The sequence below is a fragment of the Mytilus trossulus genome, chromosome 8 (genome assembly GCF_036588685.1).
Source record: "Mytilus trossulus isolate FHL-02 chromosome 8, PNRI_Mtr1.1.1.hap1, whole genome shotgun sequence".
Classification (NCBI taxonomy): domain Eukaryota; kingdom Metazoa; phylum Mollusca; class Bivalvia; order Mytilida; family Mytilidae; genus Mytilus; species Mytilus trossulus.
In genome coordinates, this window is record NC_086380.1 from 45,889,467 (window position 1) to 45,914,099 (window position 24,633).

The 24,633-nt window shown below is 32.3% G+C and overlaps 1 protein-coding gene across 3 annotated transcripts in view; it reads right to left on the reverse strand.

Annotated features, from left to right (window-relative positions):
* LOC134681024 (mediator of RNA polymerase II transcription subunit 15-like) overlaps positions 1–24,633 on the reverse strand; it is a 112,816-nt gene that overhangs the window by 84,301 nt on the left and 3,882 nt on the right. For all 3 annotated transcript variants that reach the window (XM_063540394.1, XM_063540396.1, XM_063540395.1), the window contains exons 2-3: positions 13,379–13,466; positions 10,543–10,594 (exon numbers count right to left, since the gene is read on the reverse strand). In XM_063540394.1, coding sequence (XP_063396464.1) covers positions 10,543–10,594; positions 13,379–13,466 — 140 coding nt within the window. The remainder of the gene's footprint in view (positions 1–10,542; positions 10,595–13,378; positions 13,467–24,633) is intronic.

Below are 24,633 nucleotides of genomic sequence, written 5' to 3' on the forward strand. Positions count from 1 at the left end.
ATTATCTTATTTTATTATAATTCTTCCTTTTTAGAAGTAGTACTTTGTTACTGGTTAATTTGGTTTTGGTCTGTCGTACCATTTAAAATTTTTGGTAATTCCGTTGTATTTATTTGAAATAGATAAAAAAAAAATATCATTGGCTAAATATTTTAGTTAATATAAGATTGATAGTAAGTACTTAGGACTGAGCAGTAAAAATAAAGATGGATTACCTGTTTACACATTATCATTATGAAACCTGCTTTGAGTGACAGCTGTGTATCTTTAAATATACTATCTCATTTGAGATACATATTTCATGATTTCAAAAGTGGGGCGAAAAATACTAGAGGGACATTTAAACTCATAATTTCAAAATAAACCAACAAGGCCATAGTTTAAAAATAGAAAAACAAACAAATCACAGTACACAAAACACAACATGGAAACAACACAAACCCCATCAAAAACTTGGGGTGATCTCAGGTGCTCCGGAAGGGTAAGCAGATCCTGATCCACATGTGGCATCCATCATGTTGCTAATATGTTAGTACAAACCTAGTAATAAGTCTAATGAAGTGGGTCAGATTTGTGACATCAGTAGTTAGGACATTCACATATCTGCTATCATCATAATCATCTTTGAAAAGGATATTCCAAAACGGTCATCTATAAAATTTATGTAGTGATGATTCAAACTTCACCATATGGAACTCTTGGTTTAAGTCTTAAAATACTCAGCTCATTGTGAGCAACAAATCTCTATCTTGGAAATCATGATTGGAAATATAAGTCCTGGAATAATGTATCAATTGGGAGATATATCCTCTGTATGCAGGAGCTGCTGGAATTTTGCTGCATAGAAATGGAAAGTTCACAATTGGGAAGCTGAATTCCTCTCTTTTGTCATAAAGTTTTGATTTCAACTGACCCTCATTGTCAATTTCCATATGTAAATCAAGATATGAGGCAAGCTTATAACTGTATCTGTTGTATCGGTTATCTCTAGTTTGATTGGATAGATGCGTTCAATAAAGTCACAAAAATTTTAATTATTTAGTAAGAGAACATCATCTATCAGCTCATGATGATGGCTATAACGGTTACCTATACTTGTTAATTTCTGTGTCATTTGGTCTCATTGGTAATCATACCACATCTTCTTATTTATATATATATATATATATATGACATGTTCTGATTGTTTTCAGCTGTTTTGTTTTCTTTATCACATACATTTTTTATCAAATATTTAACAAAACATATGCTATAAATCCCTGTGTTCCATTTTAAGCAACATATACCATATTTTTTATTGGATGAAATTCCTTGAAAAAATTTACAAACAAGATGCCCGAAGAAACATTCAGGTAAGTATGTTCAGAATATTTTTGAAAGGGCTAAATTAATGAAGACAAAAACTCCAACCACAACGACACAAGAAGACTAAAGATGAGGGAAAACTTATAATTAGGTTAAAAAAAAGAGCTAATTTTTCACAAATGTATATTTGTGATGAATAACTAAAGTGCTACTAGTTATACATGACACATTTATAGGACAGCATCCATCACAATAATCAATTATTTACTTGGTCTAAGGTGGTTATGTTCTAATGAAGCCATCAGATTTTCTCCATCATTTTCTGTGGTAATTAAGAAATAAATAATCTCATCATCAATCCTTCCCTAGTGGGAAACCATATTTGACAAAGCTGTGCTTGTAATAACTCATCAATTCTAGTAGCATTGCACACTATTTTACTGAGACTATTACAGGGAGAGACCTCTGCCATTATTAACAGGGAAGACTAGGAATATTGTCCCAAAGGTTTTAATCATCTACATTCAATGGGGGAATCTAGCCTATATTCTTAAAATTTTCCTCAGTATATCATCAAGTACCAAGACATTTTTAATACATTCTGAGTAAATTTAAGATGACTTGAAAGTCTTGGTCCTTTTTTCCAACTATAGAAATTATTCATAGAGTCATGGCATCAACAAACTTGACGGTTTCTCAGTATTTATTTCCCATTTTTCTTTTAAAAAAGTTCAAGAAATAAGTATGAAAAGCAACAGTTAAAAATTTAAATGATTCAAGTTACTTTAGATTCATTATTATCCCTTGGATAACAATTTTCATGTGTTTCATGGTTACAGGTATGCCACAAATTCAAATATTCTACGAATTACAAATTTTATAATGGCTTTGTATGCAGAGATTGGAAAAAAAACAGGAAATCAAATCTCCAGGAAATTGCAAATCTTTTCTAAATCTACGAAAATTGGTACCCACAAAAATAAATGAATACTTAAAACAGTATTAACTAGTATTCTGTGAGTATTGCATGGCAATACATATTTCCCTTCCAGTTAAAAATTCATTGTATTGGAACGAAATTCGAACTTGATCTATAACTTGTCATGGTGTAAAAAATAACAAAAATCAAGTCAATATCTTCAAGCATCATGACAAATAAAATTGTCGAAAACTGATTATATGAGTGAATTTTTTAAGTCCACGGATCATAACTTTGCATGAAATCATCAGACCAGAACAAAATTCAAACTTGAACTGTAACATATCATGATAAAACTTTATCCCTATTATCAAATCAAGTATTCAAGAACGACAAAAAAACTTTTTCTTATGCATTATTTCAAGTGATATATCTATGAATAAACAGGGATTGACTTTGCTGTGAGGAATAACAGGGTATCTTGACTCATCATAATTCTATTGTTGGCCCCCATGCTTGATATTTGATCTATGTTTAGGTGTACCAGGCTCCACACCCAAATCAAAGGGCTCCTGGTAATATTTGTAAAGATCTAGGCTCCAAAGGAACCTGTTATTACCCATTAGCTATTCTGTTAAGTATTAGTCTTTAAAAGTCTTGATAGCATTAGCAGCTATCAAACTCAAGACATTTTTGCTGGGGTTTGTATCAGGATTACTTTGTGTTGAGCTTTTCATCATTCTTTAAATGCTAAATGTTTACAATTCACGAAAATTATATCTCTTTTATATAAAACTCTATTAATAATTTGTTCCATTTTGTCTCAATGAAATACCATTTACAATCTCATTAGTGATTACAACACAAATATGCCTAAGATTTTAAAGTAAAACAAATATGTCACAGATTTTTAAGTAAAACAAATATGTCACAGATTTTAAAGTAAAACAAACCAAAACAGCAATAATTTATTTTGCTGTTAAAGTACATTGCCTGAAGATGATGATTTTAATGAGAATCAGTGCAATCTATCTACAGCTGTAGGATGTATCTATCAAATAACAAATCATTTTCTTTATTACTCCATGTAAAGACAAACATCTGCTATTCAACTAGATTATTATTGAACATTGCAGTAAAACCCAAATGTGGTCATTAAACTCTTAGTTCTGACACCTATATATAGCTAGCTAATAGTATACATGTACCCAACTTTCAAAGAATATTGTTTTAATCAAAGAGCAGATTGCTCTGAGGGATACAATTGCCATTGTTTTCATTGATAATATGTATCAGTATTATTTTCAAAAATTATTCAACTGCACATGTAAAATACTTGTAAAATGTAATTTACGTAATCTGAATAGTTATTCAACTTTAAAAATAGCCAATCCTATACAAGTGTACGAACAAAGCTTTCAATGTTGAGTGAATAACTCATGAACATAATAAATTCAATTTGATAAATTTGATATATATATTTTGATGTTGCTGTTTACTTTAAAATATATATACTACATGTAATAGTTTTTGGAGGAACAAACTTGATGTTTAAAAGAGCCTGTGTCGCTCACTTTGGTCTATGTGAATATTTAACAAAGGAAGCAGATGGATTCATGACAAAATTGTGTTTTGGTGATGGTGATGTGTTTGTACATCTTACCTTACTGAACGTTCTTGCTGCTTAGAATTATCTCTATCTATAATGAACTTGGCCGAGTAGTTTCAGTGGAAAATGTTAGTAAAAATTTACAAATTTTATGAAAATTGTTAAAAATTTACTATAAAGGACAATAAGGTTGGTTAATTAGGCCCAGTAGTTTCAGAGGAGGAGATTTTTGTAAAAGTAAACTAAGATTTTCGAAAAAATGGTTCAAATTGACTATAAAGGGCAATAACTCCTAAAGGGGTCATCTGACCATTTTGGTCATATTGACTTATTTGTAAATCTTACTTTGCTGAACATTATTGCTGTTTACAGTTGATCTCTATCTATAATAATATTCAAGATAATAACCAAAAACAGCAAAATTTCCCTAAAATTACCAATTCAGGGGCAGCAACCCAACAACGGGTTGTCAGATTTATCTGAAAATTTCAGGGCAGATAGATCTTGACCTGATCAACAATTTTACCCAATTTCAGATTTGCTCTAAATGCTTTGGTTTTTGAGTTATGAGCCAAAAACTGCATTTTACCCCTATGTACTATTTTTAGCCGTGGCGGCCATCTTGGTTGGTTAATTTGGCCCTGTAGTTTCAGAGGAGAAGATTTTTGTAAAAGATAACTAAGATTTACGAAAAAATTGTTAAAAATTGACTATAAAGGGCAATAACTCCTAAAGGGGTCAACTGACCATTTTGGTAATGTTGACTTATTTGTAAATCTTACTTTGCTGAACATTATTGCTGTTTACAGTTGATCTCTATCTATAATAATATTCAAGATAATAACCAAAAACAGCAAAATTTCCCTAAAATTACCAATTCAGGGGCAGCAACCCAACAACGGGTTGTTGGATTTATCTGAAAATTTCAGGGCAGATAGATCTTGACCTGATAAACAATTTTACCCAATTTCAGATTTGCTCTAAATGCTTTGGTTTTTGAGTTATGAGCCAAAAACTGCATTTTATCCCTATGTTCTATTTTTAGCCATGGCGGCCATCTTGGTTGGTTAATTTGGCCCAGTAGTTTCAGAGGAGCATATTTTGTAAAAGTTAACGACGACGACGGATGGCGGATGCCAAGTGATGAGAAAAGCTCACTTGGCCTTTTAGGCCAGGTGAGCTAAAAATAGAGCAATTCTTATCCATATCACTTTTCAGTAAAAAGATATTTAATTTTTAGCTTAACAGGTAACTCATATAAGCATAGCAGACATTTATTCAACTGATTTTAATTTGATTTGTAGGAAGAACAAGTAGACATTAATTCAAAACTAACTTTAATAATACAATTGGAGAGGAAAGATACCATTGAGTGATAAAACTACAAGATTAAGAACATTGGTCAATATGACAGTAGGCTATTTTTCAATTTATATGGTTAGTCATTCTTTTGGTAGCATCCTATAGAGAATTTGTTTTGCTCAGTGTTAATGGCCATACAGTGCTCTTCAGTAATGGTAACGTTCTCGGTATTTGTCCTCTTGTGGATAGTTGTCTCTGACATCGGCAATCATACCACTAAACTACCACTACTACCATTGGACATGGTGTTGTCAACTGAAATCTTGTTTTTGACCTTGACCTTTGACCTAAGAAGTGTACATAAATTATGAGACATCCTCTGGTATTGGTTTATATACATGACAAGTATAAACTTTGAAATTATAACAGTTCCCAAGATATAGAGCGGACAGGATCTTTACCATAGGACATGGGGTTGTCAAGTAAAACCTAAGTTGTTGACCTTGACATTTGACCACGTAGTTGTACATTCATATTAATGACTAACCCTTTGGTTATGGTTAATATACATGTTTGGTATAAACTTTGATATCATATGAATTCTCTAGATAGAGGGAGGGACGTACAGACAGATGGACAGACAGGCTGATCACTATAGGGCAGGGCCTTAATAAAAGTCAACCTTTCAATGGATTGCTGTCTCTTGATAAATAAACTCAATGTAATCTTTCAAACATTTATATAACAATCTTCCAGGTTTATATTGTTTCCCAAATAATCTTACTGACAAAACCAATTCTAATTACAATATATACCACAAATATCTGTGGACTTGAAAAGTGAAGTCTGGTAAAGGAAGCCAATGATAAATCAATATCAATATATTGGACAGCTTAATTAAATATAGAGTAACCATCTATGAGACAAATAATCTCTCAAGGTTACCATTGTATGGTTTGACATCAACACTTTCAGGTGAGGATATAAAATAATTCCTTTTGTATCCATTCAATAATGATGTATTTTTTTCTTGCTTCCATTACTCAGATTATTTTTTGTATAAACAATATTTTATTCAAATTAAAATAAATAAAACAAATTGGATTTTGTAATAGGCTTAGCCTATGTAAGCCTGTTATACAATATAACACTTACACAAATATAATGACAAAATAACATTATTCACATTAAAACAAATTTCATAGTCGGATGACTGTCTTCAGTTATTACTTTACTCATTTGCATGAAAAATAATCAATAATATTCATTCATATGCTTTGATACAACTAATGACGGTCAGATATAAATAAAGTGACGCAACGCAACGTCAGATATTGCTAGCTACCATTCAGTGTAACAGAGAAATGACATTAAATTGGAAATGTGCACTATCTAATATTTTCTCTTTTCCTTGTTGAGTTAATGCAAAGTCATCAATTTTGTGTTTTTTGGGGAAATGTTTCTGCATTATATATATTCAACCAGAATATAATTTTATTAAAGTGGTGGTACAAGAGACAAAACAATGGCTAATCGTATGATACTGAAGTTTTCTTACTTTTTGATCGTCTTATAGATGTGCATTCTTTGTAATATGTGCATCATTTCCTTTAGTTGAAAACAGGACATTTATAGTAAGCAGAGGGAGGATCATGTGAATGTAGTTCATGCCATCCCTTGCATATAACAGTTGTTGTGATGTCAAATAATGTTAACAGACAACATTGCTAGACATATTCATTTATCCATATTTTTTAATAGATAACCTGTAAAATACTATTTGGTGTACCAGCTACATGTTTAAAGCACTTTTAATTGCTATAGTTTTCATAGCCGAAAAATTATCTTCAGGAAATTAAGTCTAATAATAAACTCTGCCTTTTTAAGCTGTAAAATATTTTTGAAAGCATGATTAAAATTGAGAATGGAAATGGGGAATGTGTCAAAGAGACAACAAAATAAAACTAGAGGCTCCAAAGAGCCTGTGTCGCTCACCTTGGTCTATGTGAATTATAAACAAAGGAAGCAGATGGATTCATGACAAAATTGTGGTTTGGTGATGGTGATGTGTTTGTAAATCTTACTTTACTAGTCTTGCTGCTTACATTTATCTCTATCTATAATGAACTTGGCCCAGTAGTTTCAGTGGAAAATGTTAATAAAAAATTAACAAATTTTATGAAAATTGTTAAAAATTGACTATAAAGGACAATAACTCCTTAGGGGGTCAATTGACCATTTCGGTCATGTTGACTTATTTGTAAATCTTACTTTGCTGAACATAATTGCTGTTTACAGTTTATCTCTATCTATAATAAAATTTAAGATAATAACCAAAAACAGCAAAATTTCCTTAAAATTACCGATTCAGGGGCAGCAACCCAACAATGGGTTGTCAGATTCATCTGAAAATTATAGGGCAGATAGATCTTGATCTGTTAATAATTTTACCCCGTGTTGGATTTGCTCTAAATGCTTTGGTTTTTGAGTTAAAAGCCAAAAACTGCATTTTACCCCTATGTTCTATTAGCTGTGGCGGCCATCTTGATTTGATAGTCGGGTCACCGGACACATTTTTAAAACTAGATACCCCTATGATGATTATTGCCAAGTCTGGATTAATTTGGCCCAGTTGTTTCAGAGAGGAGAAGATTTTTGTAAAAGATAACTAAGATTTACGAAAAATGGTTAAAAATTGACTATAAAGGGCAATAACTCCTAAACGGGTCAACTGACCATTTCGGTCATGTTGACTTATTTGTAAATCCTACTTTGCTAAACATTATTGCTGTTTACAGTTTATCTCTATCTATAATAATATTCAAGATAATAACCAAAAACTGCAAAATTTCCACAAAATTACCAATTCAGGGGCAGGAACCCAACAACGGGTTGACCGATTCATCTGAAAATTTCAGGGCAGATAGATCTTGACCTGATAAACATTTTACCCCATGTCAGATTTCCTCTAAATGCTTTGGTTTTTGAGTTATAAGCCAAAAACTGCATTTTACCCCTATGTTCTATTTTTAGCCGTGGCGGCCATCTTGGTTGGTTGACCGGGTCACGCCACACATTTTTTAAACTAGATACCCCAATGATGATTGTGGCCAAGTTTGGTTCAATTTGGCCCAGTAGTTTCAGAGGAGAAGATTTTTGTAAAAGTTAACAACGACGACGGACGCCGGACGACGGACGCAAAGTGATGGGAAAAGCTCACCTGGCCCGACAACAGCAGAAGAAAATTGCATAGATATTTTGAAAAGAATATGATGGCACGATTGGACATTTCGCCAAGACCTATTGTTTTGAATTGAATATGTAGCTTAATTTATTTGATAATTTGAGTTTTTGAAGCTTACACTTAGTACAAATGATCATGCTTACAATTTGATAAATTATCTGTCAATATTTTATTTTTTTCACTGAAATATTTCAAGTTTCCAAACTGAATTTCTCCCGGGACATTTTATTTCATCATATTCTTTCAAAATATCTATGCAAAATTTAAATGGAGACAGCCATGTAAACCATTACTAAATGATATATCAGGTCACAGAAAGTTCATGAATAATACAGAAGAGTTGCGTGAACATTTCACCATCTTTTTCTCAAGTTTTATGTTTGAATTTGTTTCATGGGACAACCTTAAGTAAACCTTTTTTCTGATATTGTGTCTTCCGATGCCTATGAATATTATATTTTTATTCTTTCTCTATCATAATGTGAAAATTTAAGAAGCAATCTTTATTTCCATATATTATTCACATATTTATTTCAGCATTTGTAAGAAAATTTTCTTGTCAAATATCTACCTAATTCTATTTTCATGGTAGTAGCCTAGCAGAGTCAATCCATAGATAAGACTCTGTTTATGACATATTTCATTGGAATCTACTATTTCACATCTAGATATTTGTTGTTATGAAAGCTAAGAAATGAAAAGTACATGAGAAATATGAATACTCAATACATCAGACATTATTCAAGAAAATTGTCAGATCATGTCAAATAAAGATATTCAAGACAACATTATCTTATTTTTAGCTTTTTGACATATGAACAGTTCACAATGTTATCATTATATATCTTGTCATGCTAGAGACACAAGTAAATCTTTATTTTATAGTTATTGGTCTTATGTGGTAAAGTGGAAACATACATATGTATACAGATATATACAAATGTGTACTGTACATACTGGCACTCATATATGTAATAGTTATCAAAGGTATCAGGATTATAATTTAGTACGCCAGACGCGCGTTTCGTCTTCATAAGACTCATCAGTGACGCTCATGTCAAAATATTTATATGACCCCATTATTGATATTCATGTCAAACCAAAGTGTTGACTACTGGGCTGGTGATATCCTCGGGGACGAAACGTCCACCAGCAGTGGCATAAATACATAATATTTAAACATATAAACCAAACATGAATGCATTTAGATATATGTACATTGTGTACACATCTAAATGCATGCATGTTGGGTAACACAAACAGATTTGATATTTCATTCACTGATATATACACATGTCACATTGATGTGTACTGTACATACATGCACTTTGATATGTACACATATGTACTGTACATGGACACATTAAAAATGTACATATACATGTATGTCCAATACATGCATACACTGAGATAAGTTCACATATATGTACTGTTAGTAGTCACACTTAGAAATGTACATATAAACAACAGCCCATGTCGATTTTGCTTTTTCCACCTCCCCACAGTGCCCACTCTAGCTACAATCTCTTTTTTGTAAAAATATTGATTACAAATGCTTATCTGCTTTTTTCAATTGAATGTATATGCAAGTCTTTTGATTAAACAAAAGAAATTGCATGCCCACTCCTATGGGTGGGCAGAGTGGACAAGCTAGAAAAATTACCTTGGACCAAAACTTTACCCTGATACAGGAGATGGACAAACTGACAGGAATACATAATGCCCCTATTCTACTGTAGGCATGGGATATACATCCACTTAAAAATAAATTGTAACTAGTCTTTCTTAATTCTTTTTGTATCTTTGATATCGTTAATTGACAACTTCTTAAAACATTGGAAGAATTTAGAGCACTTCTACTCAATTCACTCGCATAGAAGCTTTACTTGTAATTTTTTTTAAAATGTAAATAAATCTACTAATAATCTGAAAATTGTTTGTTATATCACTTATATGTACAATACATTACATGATATATGTATGTCAAGATTCTACTTTCTGCTGGTCTTTAAGTGTGGCCCAGGTTAAAATTTACATCTTTGTAAAGGAATGTCCACCAATCAAGTACTGTCATTTGATCTTGAAATAATTTGTATATATATATATAATGTTATTGAGTTTAAAAAAAAAAAAAAAGTATTGGGTATTGTAATCGTTACTTACTGATTTCTTTAACATGAAGTATTAGTCTGGCTACAAGAGCTAAATATTCTTCCTGAAATGGGGAAAATGATTATATCAAATAATTAGCAATTTAGTTTTTCTCAAAATTCAATTATCTTGCTACATTTTGTATCAAAATTTTTACAAAAACCAGTTTGTTGTTCTGACCACTTTTTCACCCAGAAATTATACAAATATATTTGAGTCAAATTCATAAAAAAGAATTTTACAGATAACCTTTAAAATTTACATATTTAAAAAATTCTTCCAATAATGCCATAACCAGAGCAAGAAAACTGCATTAACAATTCACAAAATATGCCATTCTTGCTTAAAAGTTTTTGTGGGAAGGTGATATATTAATCGTATATGTTTAAAGACAGAACACACTAACTCTATTTAACATAAAGAGGCAGCAACTAGCCCAATTGATTAATTTTTATATAACACTTTGTTGTCTTTAGGAATAACTCTTCTGCACTGAAAAAAATGTCACCTTCAATTTAGTTATAAACATCCCAAATATCAATTTCATTGGGCTGAGTTTTTTCACTTGTGTAAGTACCCTTAGTTTTTCAGATATAAAGAATGATCCCTTCATCTTTTATCATAAATTTTATACAACTTACACATCAAATAATTAGTTCAGTTTCTACAGATTTAAATCATTTTTACACATATTTTGTGTATATTTTTTACAATAATCTAGATCTATTGTCACAGAGATATGTCTCACTTTTTTTTTAATTTTGATTATGCAAATGTTGAAATTAAAACAGCAATACTTTAACATGTAAGTTAGGTAAAAATTCACCCAGTCAATGAAAATCAAACCATGACTGAGGTACTTGGCTAAACAATCACCATGGAAATGAGATGAGCCAAATTAGCTCAGCCAATGCTAATACAACTGCATACTAAATACCATTGACTTGTTATACATTTTGTAAGTCGTTCCCTTTAAACAAACCAAAACACAAACATTAATTTGTAAACTATGAAAAAGTTTCTAAGTCAATGAACCATGAAGAGGAGTGGGGTAATATAAGCTCAATGGAAATTATAACACTTGCAAATACCAATAAATTTGAATACCAAATATCATTGACTTAAAATTAGCAGTTCATCTTATACTGATATACTCACAAACTAATACATGTAAACTAAAACAAAGTTTCAAAGTCGATAGATTCAAACTGAGAGGGCAGGGCCAAATATTCTCCATGATAATGAGATGGGCTAATGCTTATTCAACTGAATACCAATTAATATTGGCCTGCCACTAGTGGTTCCCCTTCAACTAACCTAATCACATACTTGTACATGTAAAATAAGCAAAAGTTTCAAAGTCAATAGACCATGACTGAGGGGCAGGGCCAAATAATATTCATGGAAATGAGATGTTCTTCAGCTTAGACAACAGTCTGCATACCAAATATGATGACCTACCACTTGTACATGTAGTTCACCATAAACTAGACCTAATGACTAACTTATAAATTGTTGACGCCGCCACTGGAAACAGCATACCTATGTCACCCTTTTTGACTCCGTCTAGCAAGACAAAAATGTATACATTGCATGGTATATAATGCTCTTAATTCACTTTGTGAACAAACCCTTGATTTTATTCAAATAGAATTACGGGATTTAAGTTATTGATGTCACAATAACAAATATATATGTCAGTTGTATTTTATAGAAAGCCAGCTGAGACAATATACTGTTGATACCAAGATATATGTCTTCCTATCCATTCTATTATGTAGTTTTGAGAGTTAAATCTGAAGGTTAAAATTGTGATACATGAACATATAAAATTTGCAAAATAAATTAAGTCAATAAACCATGACTGAAGGCGCCATTAGGTAATTATATATATATATAAGGGTCAAATTTTTTTCATGATAACAAGATATATATATGCAAATCCAAAAACAGCTTCATACAAATATCTTTGACTTATCAAAGTGATTCACCTTCAACTGACCCAATCACAAACTTTAACATGTAAACTACTACTGAGTTCTAGTATACAAAAGTTTAAGTTTTTAAGTCAAGTCAATATGCCTGATGGACAGGGTCAATTATTTCCCTGGAAACTATATATATTTGTCACTGCTTTTACCAAATATCACTAATATTATGATAAGTGGTTCCTCTCAAACTGACCTTAACTCACATTTTAAACATGAAAAATATGCAAAAGTTTTAAAGTCAATAGACTAAACTAAAGGGTAATAAAAAAATGCATGTAAAATGTAAACAAATAATTACGCTCTTGTAACCTTACAAACCAGCTTCTAGTTATGGAATATCTATTTTTACAGGTGATGACAAATACATGTCACAATCCATCTTCTTTTCCTAGATCTACATACTCTGACTTATCATTTGGTTTGTACTCATAAGAGCAACAGGACAGGTGCCACATATGGGGCAGAATTAGCTTACCCTTCCTACACCTGATATGATAATTATCACTCCAGTTTTTGGGTGGTTCGATTCCATGTAATTCAGTTAATAGTTTTTTATGTCATGTTTTGTATACTGTTGTGTGTCTTTTGGTAATTTTTCTTTTTTTGTTTACTGTTTGACTTTTCTTTAGGTATCTTGTGATATATGCCTTAAGCTTATAGGTCCGTTTACAAAGTTATTATTTTTCCAAGTACATGTAGAAGACATATTATTCTATCGTGCCACACTCTATACTCATTCTAACATTGTAGGCATTATATTAATATTTTACACCTGACTTCACTTGGTATAAGGATATTGTCACACTTACATAGATCATCGATTGAAAGTATTATTTCTTCAATATGACCAAACTTACCCTAGATTTAGCCTTCATGAAGACATGGTTTTCCATTTCTAGGCTGGATTTAGTCATTGGTGTGGCTGATTGTCTCACTGCCTCATCTCTGTAAGAAAATAAATGTTCCTTCATTAGCTAATATAATCCTGATTTGGACCAACTTGAAAACTGGGCCAATAATCAAAAATCTAAGTTCATTTTTAGATTCAGCATATCAAAGAACCCCAAGGATTCAATTTTTGTCAAAATCAAACTAAGTTTAATTTTGGACCCTTTTGACCTTAATGTAGACCAATTTGAAAACGAGACCAAAAATTAAGAATCTATATACACAGTTAGATTCGGCATATCAAACAACCCCAATAATTCAATTTTTGATGAAATCAAACAAAGTTTAATTTAGGACCCTTTGGGCCCCTTATTCCTAAACTGTTATGACCAAAACTCCCAAAATCAATACCAACCTTCCTTTTATGGTCATAAACCTTGTGTTTAAATTTTATAGATTTCTATTTACTTATACTAAAGTTATGGTACGAAAACCAAAAAAAATATGCTTATTTGGACCCCTTTTTGGCCCCTAATTCCTACACTGTTAGGACCAAAACTCCCAAAATCAATACTAATCTTCCTTTTGTGGTCATACACCTTCTAATTAAATTTCATAGATTTCCATTCACTAATACTAAAGTTGTGGTGCAAAAAAGTTGATTCAACTACTATTCTATACAAAGAAAGATAACTCCAATTGATTTCTATTTACTTAAAAACCAAGAAAAATGCTTATTTGGCCCCCTTTTTGGCCCCTCATTTCTAAACTGTTAGAACAAAAAGTCCCAAAATCAATCCCAACCTTCCTTTTGTGGTTATAAACCTTGTGTCAAAATTTCATAGATTTCTATTTACTTAAACTAAAGTTACTGTGTGAAAAAAAAGAATATGCTTATTTGGGCCCTTTTTGGCCCCTAATTCCTAAAATGTTGGGTTCAAAACTCCCAAAATCAATCCCAACCTTCCTTTTGTGGTCATATACCTTGTGTTAAAATTTAATAGATTTCTATTCCCTTTTACTAAAGTTAGAGTGCGAAAACTAAAAGTATTTGGACGACGACGACAACGACGCAGACGACGACGCCAACGTGATAACAATATACCAACAAGTGGAATGTCAATAAATTAGTGTTTTATATTAAATTTATGGTAGTTTTGCATCATTTGAATTTAGTTTATCAGCCATGCTCTTATTCTTAAGCTGTGTAAGAACATCATTGCAGATGCCTGCCATGTTCACGATTTTACAATTCTGACTAACACACAGAGGAATATATTAACACACAAGTTCAAAATCTAGCATGTTAGAATAATCTTGAGAGAAAACGTTTTTGATTGGCTTATCAATTTGATCAGGATTGTCTGCTCTTGGAAACACTTCAAAATCTGGAACAGTGATAATTTTTGTGTAGATTTTCACAAAATTGTGTTTTAGAGGTTTTTTTCACAAAATCCTGTTTTAGATTTTTTTTTCACGATCATAATCGTCATGATCCTTTAAATCAAATTTTGGTTGTGAAAAATATCTTAATATTGTATTTGTTACAAAATTTGAAGATAGACGGAGTCTAACAAGATTTTGCATATCTGCTCACCATTTACTTATAGAGAGAGGTACATGTAGATAAAGTAATACTCCCCGACACAATAGAATATGTAAGAGATGTTGTAGTAATGAGGTCGAAGATGAAACACATGTTCTTTTTCAATGTGATAGTTTATCGGACCAAAGTAAGGATGTGATAACAATGATAAATAATTGCTGCAAGAATTTTTAAAATCTTGACTCTACCCAAAAACTGATATGGTTAATGAATAATGAAGATGAGAATTTATTATCAGAATTATGCATGTTCATTAAGAAATATGAAAAGTTTTAATGGGATTTATCTCCCTCTTCTACTTGTAATTTGAACTTTATATTTTCTCTATAGTGAGTTCGAGAGGACCGTCCCTTGATGAATATTGCCCAGTAGCAATGTCAACCCTTGCTGCTGCACATTAATCATGAGGAGAATCACTTTTGGAGTAATCTCATATCTCACATGTTTCTGTAGCTAGTTCTTAAGGATCTCCCCTTGATGACCTTTGCATTGTTGTGATGTAAAAGTCCCTCACTGCTGTGCACTGATCATGAGGAGAACTACTGCAGAATGAGATACTATATTCCTGGTTCTATTTTTACTCTTTTTTGTTTTCCTATTAATAAACTTTATATCATATTCTTTTAATATTAAATAGGCCTCATTACACTCAATGCCTCTTACCATAATTACATCCTACATTGCTCATACAAATGTATTATCAAATTCATTATTTGTGTATTACGTATTGTGTATTTCACTAATGACAATGTTTATATAATCATTGTGTTATGATGTTTTTGTATATTGCCCAACAAAGGCCCATGATTGGTATATTAAATAATGTCTAATGTCCAATGTCTAATGTAGAAGAGCAATAGTACTAAGAGAGTTTCGTTTATTAAGATAAAGACATAGGGGAAAGAGCAGCAATATTGAGAGCCTGTTGAGCTAACTATTTGAGATAGAAGTATTGTGAGCCAGTGGAGCTAAAGCCCTAGTGACACCGTGTATCATCGTACAGCGGATATAGGTACTAACCAAGCAGCCGTGAGTGATTTTGATCTTACACGGTAACGAACAATCTTTGTTTTGTTCACAAAATATCAATGTGTATTTCAATCTTAACATAATTGCTGTTTTAAGAAATGATTTGGTCGTAGGTTGATGATTAGAGATGTCTCATTATTGCCCAAAACAAGAGGGATTACTAAAAGCATGTGCAAATACTTGAAAAAGATGTTGGCCCTCGTCTTTTTCGATATAATTCTATATTCATTTCAACTCTTTTTCTGATAGACGGTCAATGTGTGTGTGTAATAAGTATAGCTGTTTAAATAATTGGCATTGGAATCCTTCATACATAGGTTATTTTTCGAAATTTTATCCCTCAACATAAATCCTGATGTATGGTGCATAGTTAACTTGTACACCGTACACATAACCAAATTGTCATACTCGTTTATTACCCAAAATATTTCAAGGAATGAGTAATCACAGGTAGGTTTATGATTGGTAACTATTACTTTTGCCCTGTATTAGGTTTGTTTCAGATAAAACTTGTAAACGTCTCAACAAATGTATTGAAATTGAAAGTTGGTGTTGACATTCACAACTATTTGAGCATGTACAAGTTAATGGTTCTTATTAGAAGATTAAAGTTGTTTTATGAATAGGAAAAAATCGATGCAAAATTATTTGGGAGGAGGAATTTCAAATGTTAAGAAATGTACATTGAATATTGATAAAGCAAAACAAAGATTTTTGTTACCATGTAAGGTCAAAATCAATTATGCCCACTTGGTTAGTACCTATATCCAGTGTACTGATGATACACAGTGAGTAAGTCTGTTGAGCCAAGAGCTACTATACAAGTAGATCTTGCTATTTATTTGACCTATATATAGAGCCAGTAAGCCAGTTTGGCTGAATATTTATTAGAGCTGGAGGATTTTTAATGAGTTGAAAACACATTTTAGACAAAAGTAAACTATACATTAATTAAGTCTCAGATCTTGAGAATACATTCCTTGCTACAATGGGATTCTGTGGCTGGAATTACCCTGTGGCTGGAGCATTTTTTGATTATATTAATTAAAAATTCAGATCTTATCCATTTAATGTAGGCACTGGCTACGGTTACATGGAAATGTAACAATAATAAAAATATAATTGTTACACAGGAGACTAAATGCCGGAGTGCATGGTTGGGTAAGGACCTGTTTAATTACGAATGTAACAAGAATTATTGAGGCTACGGTTACATTGCGTTATTGTTACATGAAAAGCAGCAATGCACGATGGGACAAGTAATATGTACTAAATAATAAAAGTTGAAGATATTTATTTTTTATTTACAATACATACATTTATTACATACAATTTATTTACTGTAATTTTTTATTTATACAATGACAATTTCTGCAAATCAAGTAAGTGGTTTTTAAAGTCCGACACATTTTTAATGTACGAAATTACGTCCTCCACGGATACGTGTACATAGACGTTCTTAGTATTTAAGCTGCAGATATCAAACTTTGCTTTTGATGTATCCATTTGCGTCAAGTTGTATAGCTGTATGAAATTTATGTCTTGATATTGATTCAGTTTCGTTTAAAACGCATCCCAAGTCGTTTAATTTTTTCAACCTAAACAAAATTGGTTCAAAGTATAATGACAGTAGTAAGAGCAGTCAGAGCTCAGACATAAACAAGTCGTTTTTTGTTTTTGACTTAAATAAGTCAAAACATGTATTTATTATAAAAATATAGTTTCAAATTTAGACTTATCTAAGTCAGAAAATGACAGACTTGTTTAGGTCTTTTTATGTTGGTGAAAAAACTTAATGTTACTTTGTGGCCAAACTACACCACCTATGACAGCAAAAACCTGTATGAGAGTTCACAAGGACTTGAGCTATCTATATTTAATTATCTAATTGAATATCCTTACTAAACACAGATGCTTTACCTCATTAAGTGTGAATCCAGGTGGTAGCATTGTAAGGTTAATTAACATTATCTCCGATTTTTTAGACTCTCATTCATATTTTTCTTTAGAAGACAAAGCATTGGCTTTCAATGTTGTCATTATTTGATTTAGATGCATGACCTCCTTATAAGTATGCGTGGGTCTTGAAGTTAACCAATTTTGATCACTCATCGACTTGTAGGAGTCGATATTTGCAACTTTTTGATTCTGGTCAATTATTTCTTGTTTCACAAAATTGGACTTATTCAAGTCGTATTTTGTCTTATATTAAAGGGAGACAAATCCTAAAACTTACAAACTTAGACCTCTATGAGTCAAAAGCAGATTCAGACTTATTTATGTCTGAGCTCTGACTGAAGAGTAGGTGTGCAGTTAAATACTTAAAAAAGTGAAACCATTGAACTATATTTTCTCCTTTGTCACTCATAATCTTGAGTAGTATCTTTAAGACTACGAACATCTAAACCATTAATACGTAAAACTATTCAAGTTATACACCATTTGTTGAATAATAATATTTATTATTTATCAGTATTGCAAGTATTGTTTAGTAAATATGAAAGAATTAAGGAATACAAAGTTCTGTAAAAGATTTAAGTTTAATAAATCTATCGTGCATTGCTGTTTTTCATGTAACAATAACGCAATGTAGCCGTAGTCTCAGTAATTATTGTTACATTCGTAATTAATCGGTTTGGATTCCGACAATTAGTCTCCAATTAGTCCAAATAATTAGGACGTCTGGGAAGGCTATTTTAATTTTTTTCTGGGACGCCTTCCTTCGTAGGAAGGCGTCCCAGAAAAAAAATAAAATAGCCGTCCTAGACGTCATAATTATTTGGACTAGTCTCCAATGTAACAATAATATTTTTATTATTGTTACATTTCCATGTAACCGTAGCCAGTGCCTTTAATGTATACAAGGATTTCAAGAGAAGATACAGTGAAAGGTGTATATAAGATATAATACACTGTTAACAGTTATGAATCTAGACTTCCTGAAAACATGTCATTCTAATTTGTCTATATTTTTTATAAATGAGATGTTTTCATCTTGTAAAAAAGGGTAAGCACTGAAACCCGGACCGGACCGGACTCCGGACCCGGACTTGGGTATGAAACCCGGACCCGGACCCGGACTGGTCGCCGGACCCGGACTGTGGTTTTTTTACCACTTTCAAAAATATTTTTTTAAGATTTATGCTGTCATATAATAAAAGTAAGGAAGAGATAAAATAACTCTCTTGTCGTTATTGTTTTATGGAAATTAATAAAATCTTTTTATTATCAATGAAAGCAAATTAATTTTTTATTCAAAGGAAGAGTGAAGCGCAACAGTTTGAAACATTCGAGGATTATATTTCTTTGTTTGTTTTCTTCTTCTAGACATAAAGGGAAAAATAGAATTCCTGCTTTTCTAAATAATGCGCCCGTGTATTTATATTTCTCTAAGAAACTGTATAAATAATTTTTTTGAGTTATTACGACTTTTTTGTCTTATGACTCAATGTCTTACTTCTATAAATATATACTTGATATATGACGGTTATTTTCTCCCTCTTCATAAACATTTATCGAAATTTACGAATTTAGCCTTAACTTGTGCTTTACATGCAATTGGACAAGAAATTAGATCTTTCTTGTTTTGGCAGTCTTAATTAGTCACTTTTAATATTAGTTCACTTTCATGAGAACATTAATTAAGCGTTGTTATGTCACTGTGTAATGAAAGTCTCGTGTTTTATTGGGTGTTTGACATTTACGCCGATTTTTAAAAGTTTCGATCTTTCATTTGCGCCGATTGTGCACAGGTAAATTGCAGGTGAATATCACTTTCTATTCATCAATATAAACCTCTTTCGTTAGCGAGTTGTACATATCAGAATTGTCAACTAGTATCATAAGAATTCCTATGATCTATTATTGTTCCTCCGAATGTTTATGTTATCTTATGTTCTTCCAAATTCTTATAATATCTTATTGTTCCTCATAATTCTTATGACTTTTTATTGTTCCTCCGAATTCTTATGACTTGATTTTTCCTCCGAATTCTTATGACCTCTTGCTGTTCCTCAGAAGCCTTGTGACTTTTTATTGTTCATCCGAGTTATTATAATCTCTAAGACTTATCGTTCCTACGAATTTGTATGTCTTTTAATTGTTCCTCTTAATTCTTATGATCTTTTACTGTTCCTCATATTGTATTATTGGCAAAGTTTTACACAGACTCGCTTTAGGATATTGAAAGAAAACGAAAAAAGAAGACACAACCAGGAATTACTTACAAGATACGTTAAGGCTGTTGGCAATTCAGTGTTTAAATAACCAAAATATAAACCATGATGGATTGCTTTTTACCTTTAGTTGTTGGCCATGTACTAGCTGTGATCAGTAACTGCGAGCATTCTCATATTTGTAGTTGGTGTCGTTATGTTGTGTGGCTGTATAAGTATTAGTACCAACCCAAGTATACTCTGTTTTTGTAAATCTATTTGTATCCATCTGATGAGTTAATATTTTTTTCAACTGATTTTAATAGTTTGTTCTTATTTTACAGCACTGCCCCAAGTTAAGGGGGGGGGGGGGGGGGGGTCGCCTTCAAACGAGTTAAAACTGGCAACATTAAGTATGTGCCTGTCCCAAGTCAGGAGCCAATTTAGTGGTTGTCGTTTGTTGATGTGTAATACATTTGTATATCTTTCATTATAGCGATTTCTTTTCCTTTTGTCATTATTAGGGCCTTCTATAGCTGACTTTCCGGTATGTAATTTGCTCAGTTTTGAAGGTCGTACTGTGACCTATAGTTGTATATGTCTGTGTCATTTGGTCTTATTTGTCAGCTCTCATTTGCAATCACATCACATCACATCATTCTCCGGACCGTGACCTTAAATAACTCCGGACTGGGAGTATACGGATTGTATATAAATATACCAAATTATTGGCTAATTTGAAAGATTTTTTTTTCCCGTTTTGCTTTTGGCTTTTCCTTTATTCATTTTTCTATTTCTTAAATTATTCGATAGTCATCGGAAAAATCTATAAACGTCATTTAAGCAGCGATCACCCATGTAATACACAATGTTGAACAGGTGAGTCCGGACTGTGACCTGACATAACCCCGGACTAGTTTGAAGTTTACTATACCTGCGTGTATTGCATTACGACGACTAACTGTATGTACACTGTTTATTGTCGTAATGTATATTGACGGGACCTTTGATCAAACATGTAATACAGAAAACAATTATAAGATATTTATCCGACATTTAACGAAACAATTACATGTACTAGCCGAGTCCGGATGGTGACCTGAAGTTACCCCGGACTAGGTGTATTCGCAAACTATAGACATCGATAGAGATATAAAACTTCACAAATTATTTGATGAAACGAACTTTATCAATTTGATTCATTCATTTTTTTGCTTACTGGATTATCGTCTGAAACATTAATAAAAGACGTTCACCCAAAAATCAACAAAAAAATACTAGGCGAGTCCGGACCGTGACCTTAAATAACCCCGGACTGGGAGTATACGGATTGTATATAAATATACCAAATTATTTGCTAATTTGAAAGATTTTTTTTTCCCGTTTTGCTTTTGGCTTTTCCTTTATTCATTTTTCTATTTCTTAAATTATTCGATAGTCATCGGAAAAATCTATAAACGTCATTTAAGCAGCGATCACCCATGTAATACACAATGTTGAACAGGTGAGTCCGGACTGTGACCTGACATAACCCCGGACTAGTTTGAAGTTTACTATACCTGCGTGTATTGCATTACGACGACTAACTGTATGTACACTGTTTATTGTCGTAATGTATATTGACGGGACCTTTGATCAAACATGTAATACAGAAAACAATTATAAGATATTTATCCGACATTTAACGAAACAATTACATGTACTAGCCGAGTCCGGATGGTGACCTGAAGTTACCCCGGACTAGGTGTATTCGCAAACTATAGACATCGATAGAGATATAAAACTTCACAAATTATTTGATGAAACGAACTTTATCAATTTGATTCATTCATTTTTTTGCTTACTGGATTATCGTCTGAAACATTAATAAAAGACGTTCACCCGAGAATCAACAAAAAAATACTAGGCGAGTCCGGACCGTGACCTTAAATAACCCCGGACTGGGAGTATACGGATTGTATATAAATATACCAAATTATTTGCTAATTTGAAAGATTTTTTTTTCCCGTTTTGCTTTTGGCTTTTCCTTTATTCATTTTTCTATTTCTTAAATTATTCGATAGTCATCGGAAAAATCTATAAACGTCATTTAAGCAGCGATCACCCATGTAATACACAATGTTGAACAGGTGAGTCCGGACTGTGACCTGACATAACCCCGGACTAGTTTGAAGTTTACTATACCTGCGTGTATTGCATTACGACGACTAACTGTATGTACACTGTTAATTGTCGTAATGTATATTGACGGGACCTCTGATCAAACATGTAATACAGAAAACAATTATAAGATATTTATCCGACATTTAACGAAACAATTACATGTACTAGCCGAGTCCGGATGGTGACCTGAAGTTACCCCGGACTAGGTGTATTCGCAAACTATAGACATCGATAGAGATATAAAACTTCACAAATTATTTGATGAAACGAACTTTATCAATTTGATTCATTCATTTTTTTGCTTACTGGATTATCGTCTGAAACATTAATAAAAGACGTTCACCCAAAAATCAACAAAAAAATACTAGGCGAGTCCGGACCGTGACCTTAAATAACCCCGGACTGGGAGTATACGGATTGTATATAAATATACCAAATTATTTGCTAATTTGAAAGATTTTTTTTTCCCGTTTTGCTTTTGGCTTTTCCTTTATTCATTTTTCTATTTCTTAAATTATTCGATAGTCATCGGAAAAATCTATAAACGTCATTTAAGCAGCGATCACCCATGTAATACACAATGTTGAACAGGTGAGTCCGGACTGTGACCTGACATAACCCCGGACTAGTTTGAAGTTTACTGTACCTGCGTGTATTGCATTACGACGACTAACTGTATGTACACTGTTTATTGTCGTAATGTATATTGACGGGACCTTTGATCAAACATGTAATACAGAAAACAATTATAAGATATTTGTCCGACATTTAACGAAACAATTACATGTACTAGCCGAGTCCGGATGGTGACCTGAAGTTACCCCGGACTAGGTGTATTCGCAAACTATAGACATCGATAGAGATATAAAACTTCACAAATTATTTGATGAAACGAACTTTATCAATTTGATTCATTCATTTTTTTGCTTACTGGATTATCGTCTGAAACATTAATACAAGACGTTCACCCAAAAAATCAACAAAAAAATACTAGGCGAGTCCGGACCGTGACCTTAAATAACCCCGGACTGGGAGTATACGGATTGTATATAAATATACCAAATTATTTGCTAATTTGAAAGATTTTTTTTTCCCGTTTTGCTTTTGGCTTTTCCTTTATTCATTTTTCTATTTCTTAAATTATTCGATAGTCATCGGAAAAATCTATAAACGTCATTTAAGCAGCGATCACCCATGTAATACACAATGTTGAACAGGTGAGTCCGGACTGTGACCTGACATAACCCCGGACTAGTTTGAAGTTTACTATACCTGCGTGTATTGCATTACGACGACTAACTGTATGTACACTGTTTATTGTCGTAATGTATATTGACGGGACCTTTGATCAAACATGTAATACAGAAAACAATTATAAGATATTTATCCGACATTTAACGAAACAATTACATGTACTAGCCGAGTCCGGATGGTGACCTGAAGTTACCCCGGACTAGGTGTATTCGCAAACTATAGACATCGATAGAGATATAAAACTTTACAAATTATTTGATGAAACGAACTTTATCAATTTGATTGATTCATTTTTTTGCTTACTGGATTATCGTCTGAAACATTAATAAAAGACGTTCACCCGAGAATCAACAAAAAAATACTAGGCGAGTCCGGACCGTGACCTTAAATAACCCCGGACTGGGAGTATACGGATTGTATATAAATATACCAAATTATTTGCTAATTTGAAAGATTTTTTTTTCCCGTTTTGCTTTTGGCTTTTCCTTTATTCATTTTTCTATTTCTTAAATTATTCGATAGTCATCGGAAAAATCTATAAACGTCATTTAAGCAGCGATCACCCATGTAATACACAATGTTGAACAGGTGAGTCCGGACTGTGACCTGACATAACCCCGGACTAGTTTGAAGTTTACTATACCTGCGTGTATTGCATTACGACGACTAACTGTATGTACACTGTTAATTGTCGTAATGTATATTGACGGGACCTCTGATCAAACATGTAATACAGAAAACAATTATAAGATATTTATCCGACATTTAACGAAACAATTACATGTACTAGCCGAGTCCGGATGGTGACCTGAAGTTACCCCGGACTAGGTGTATTCGCAAACTATAGACATCGATAGAGATATAAAACTTCACAAATTATTTGATGAAACGAACTTTATCAATTTGATTCATTCATTTTTTTGCTTACTGGATTATCGTCTGAAACATTAATAAAAGACGTTCACCCAAAAATCAACAAAAAAATACTAGGCGAGTCCGGACCGTGACCTTAAATAAC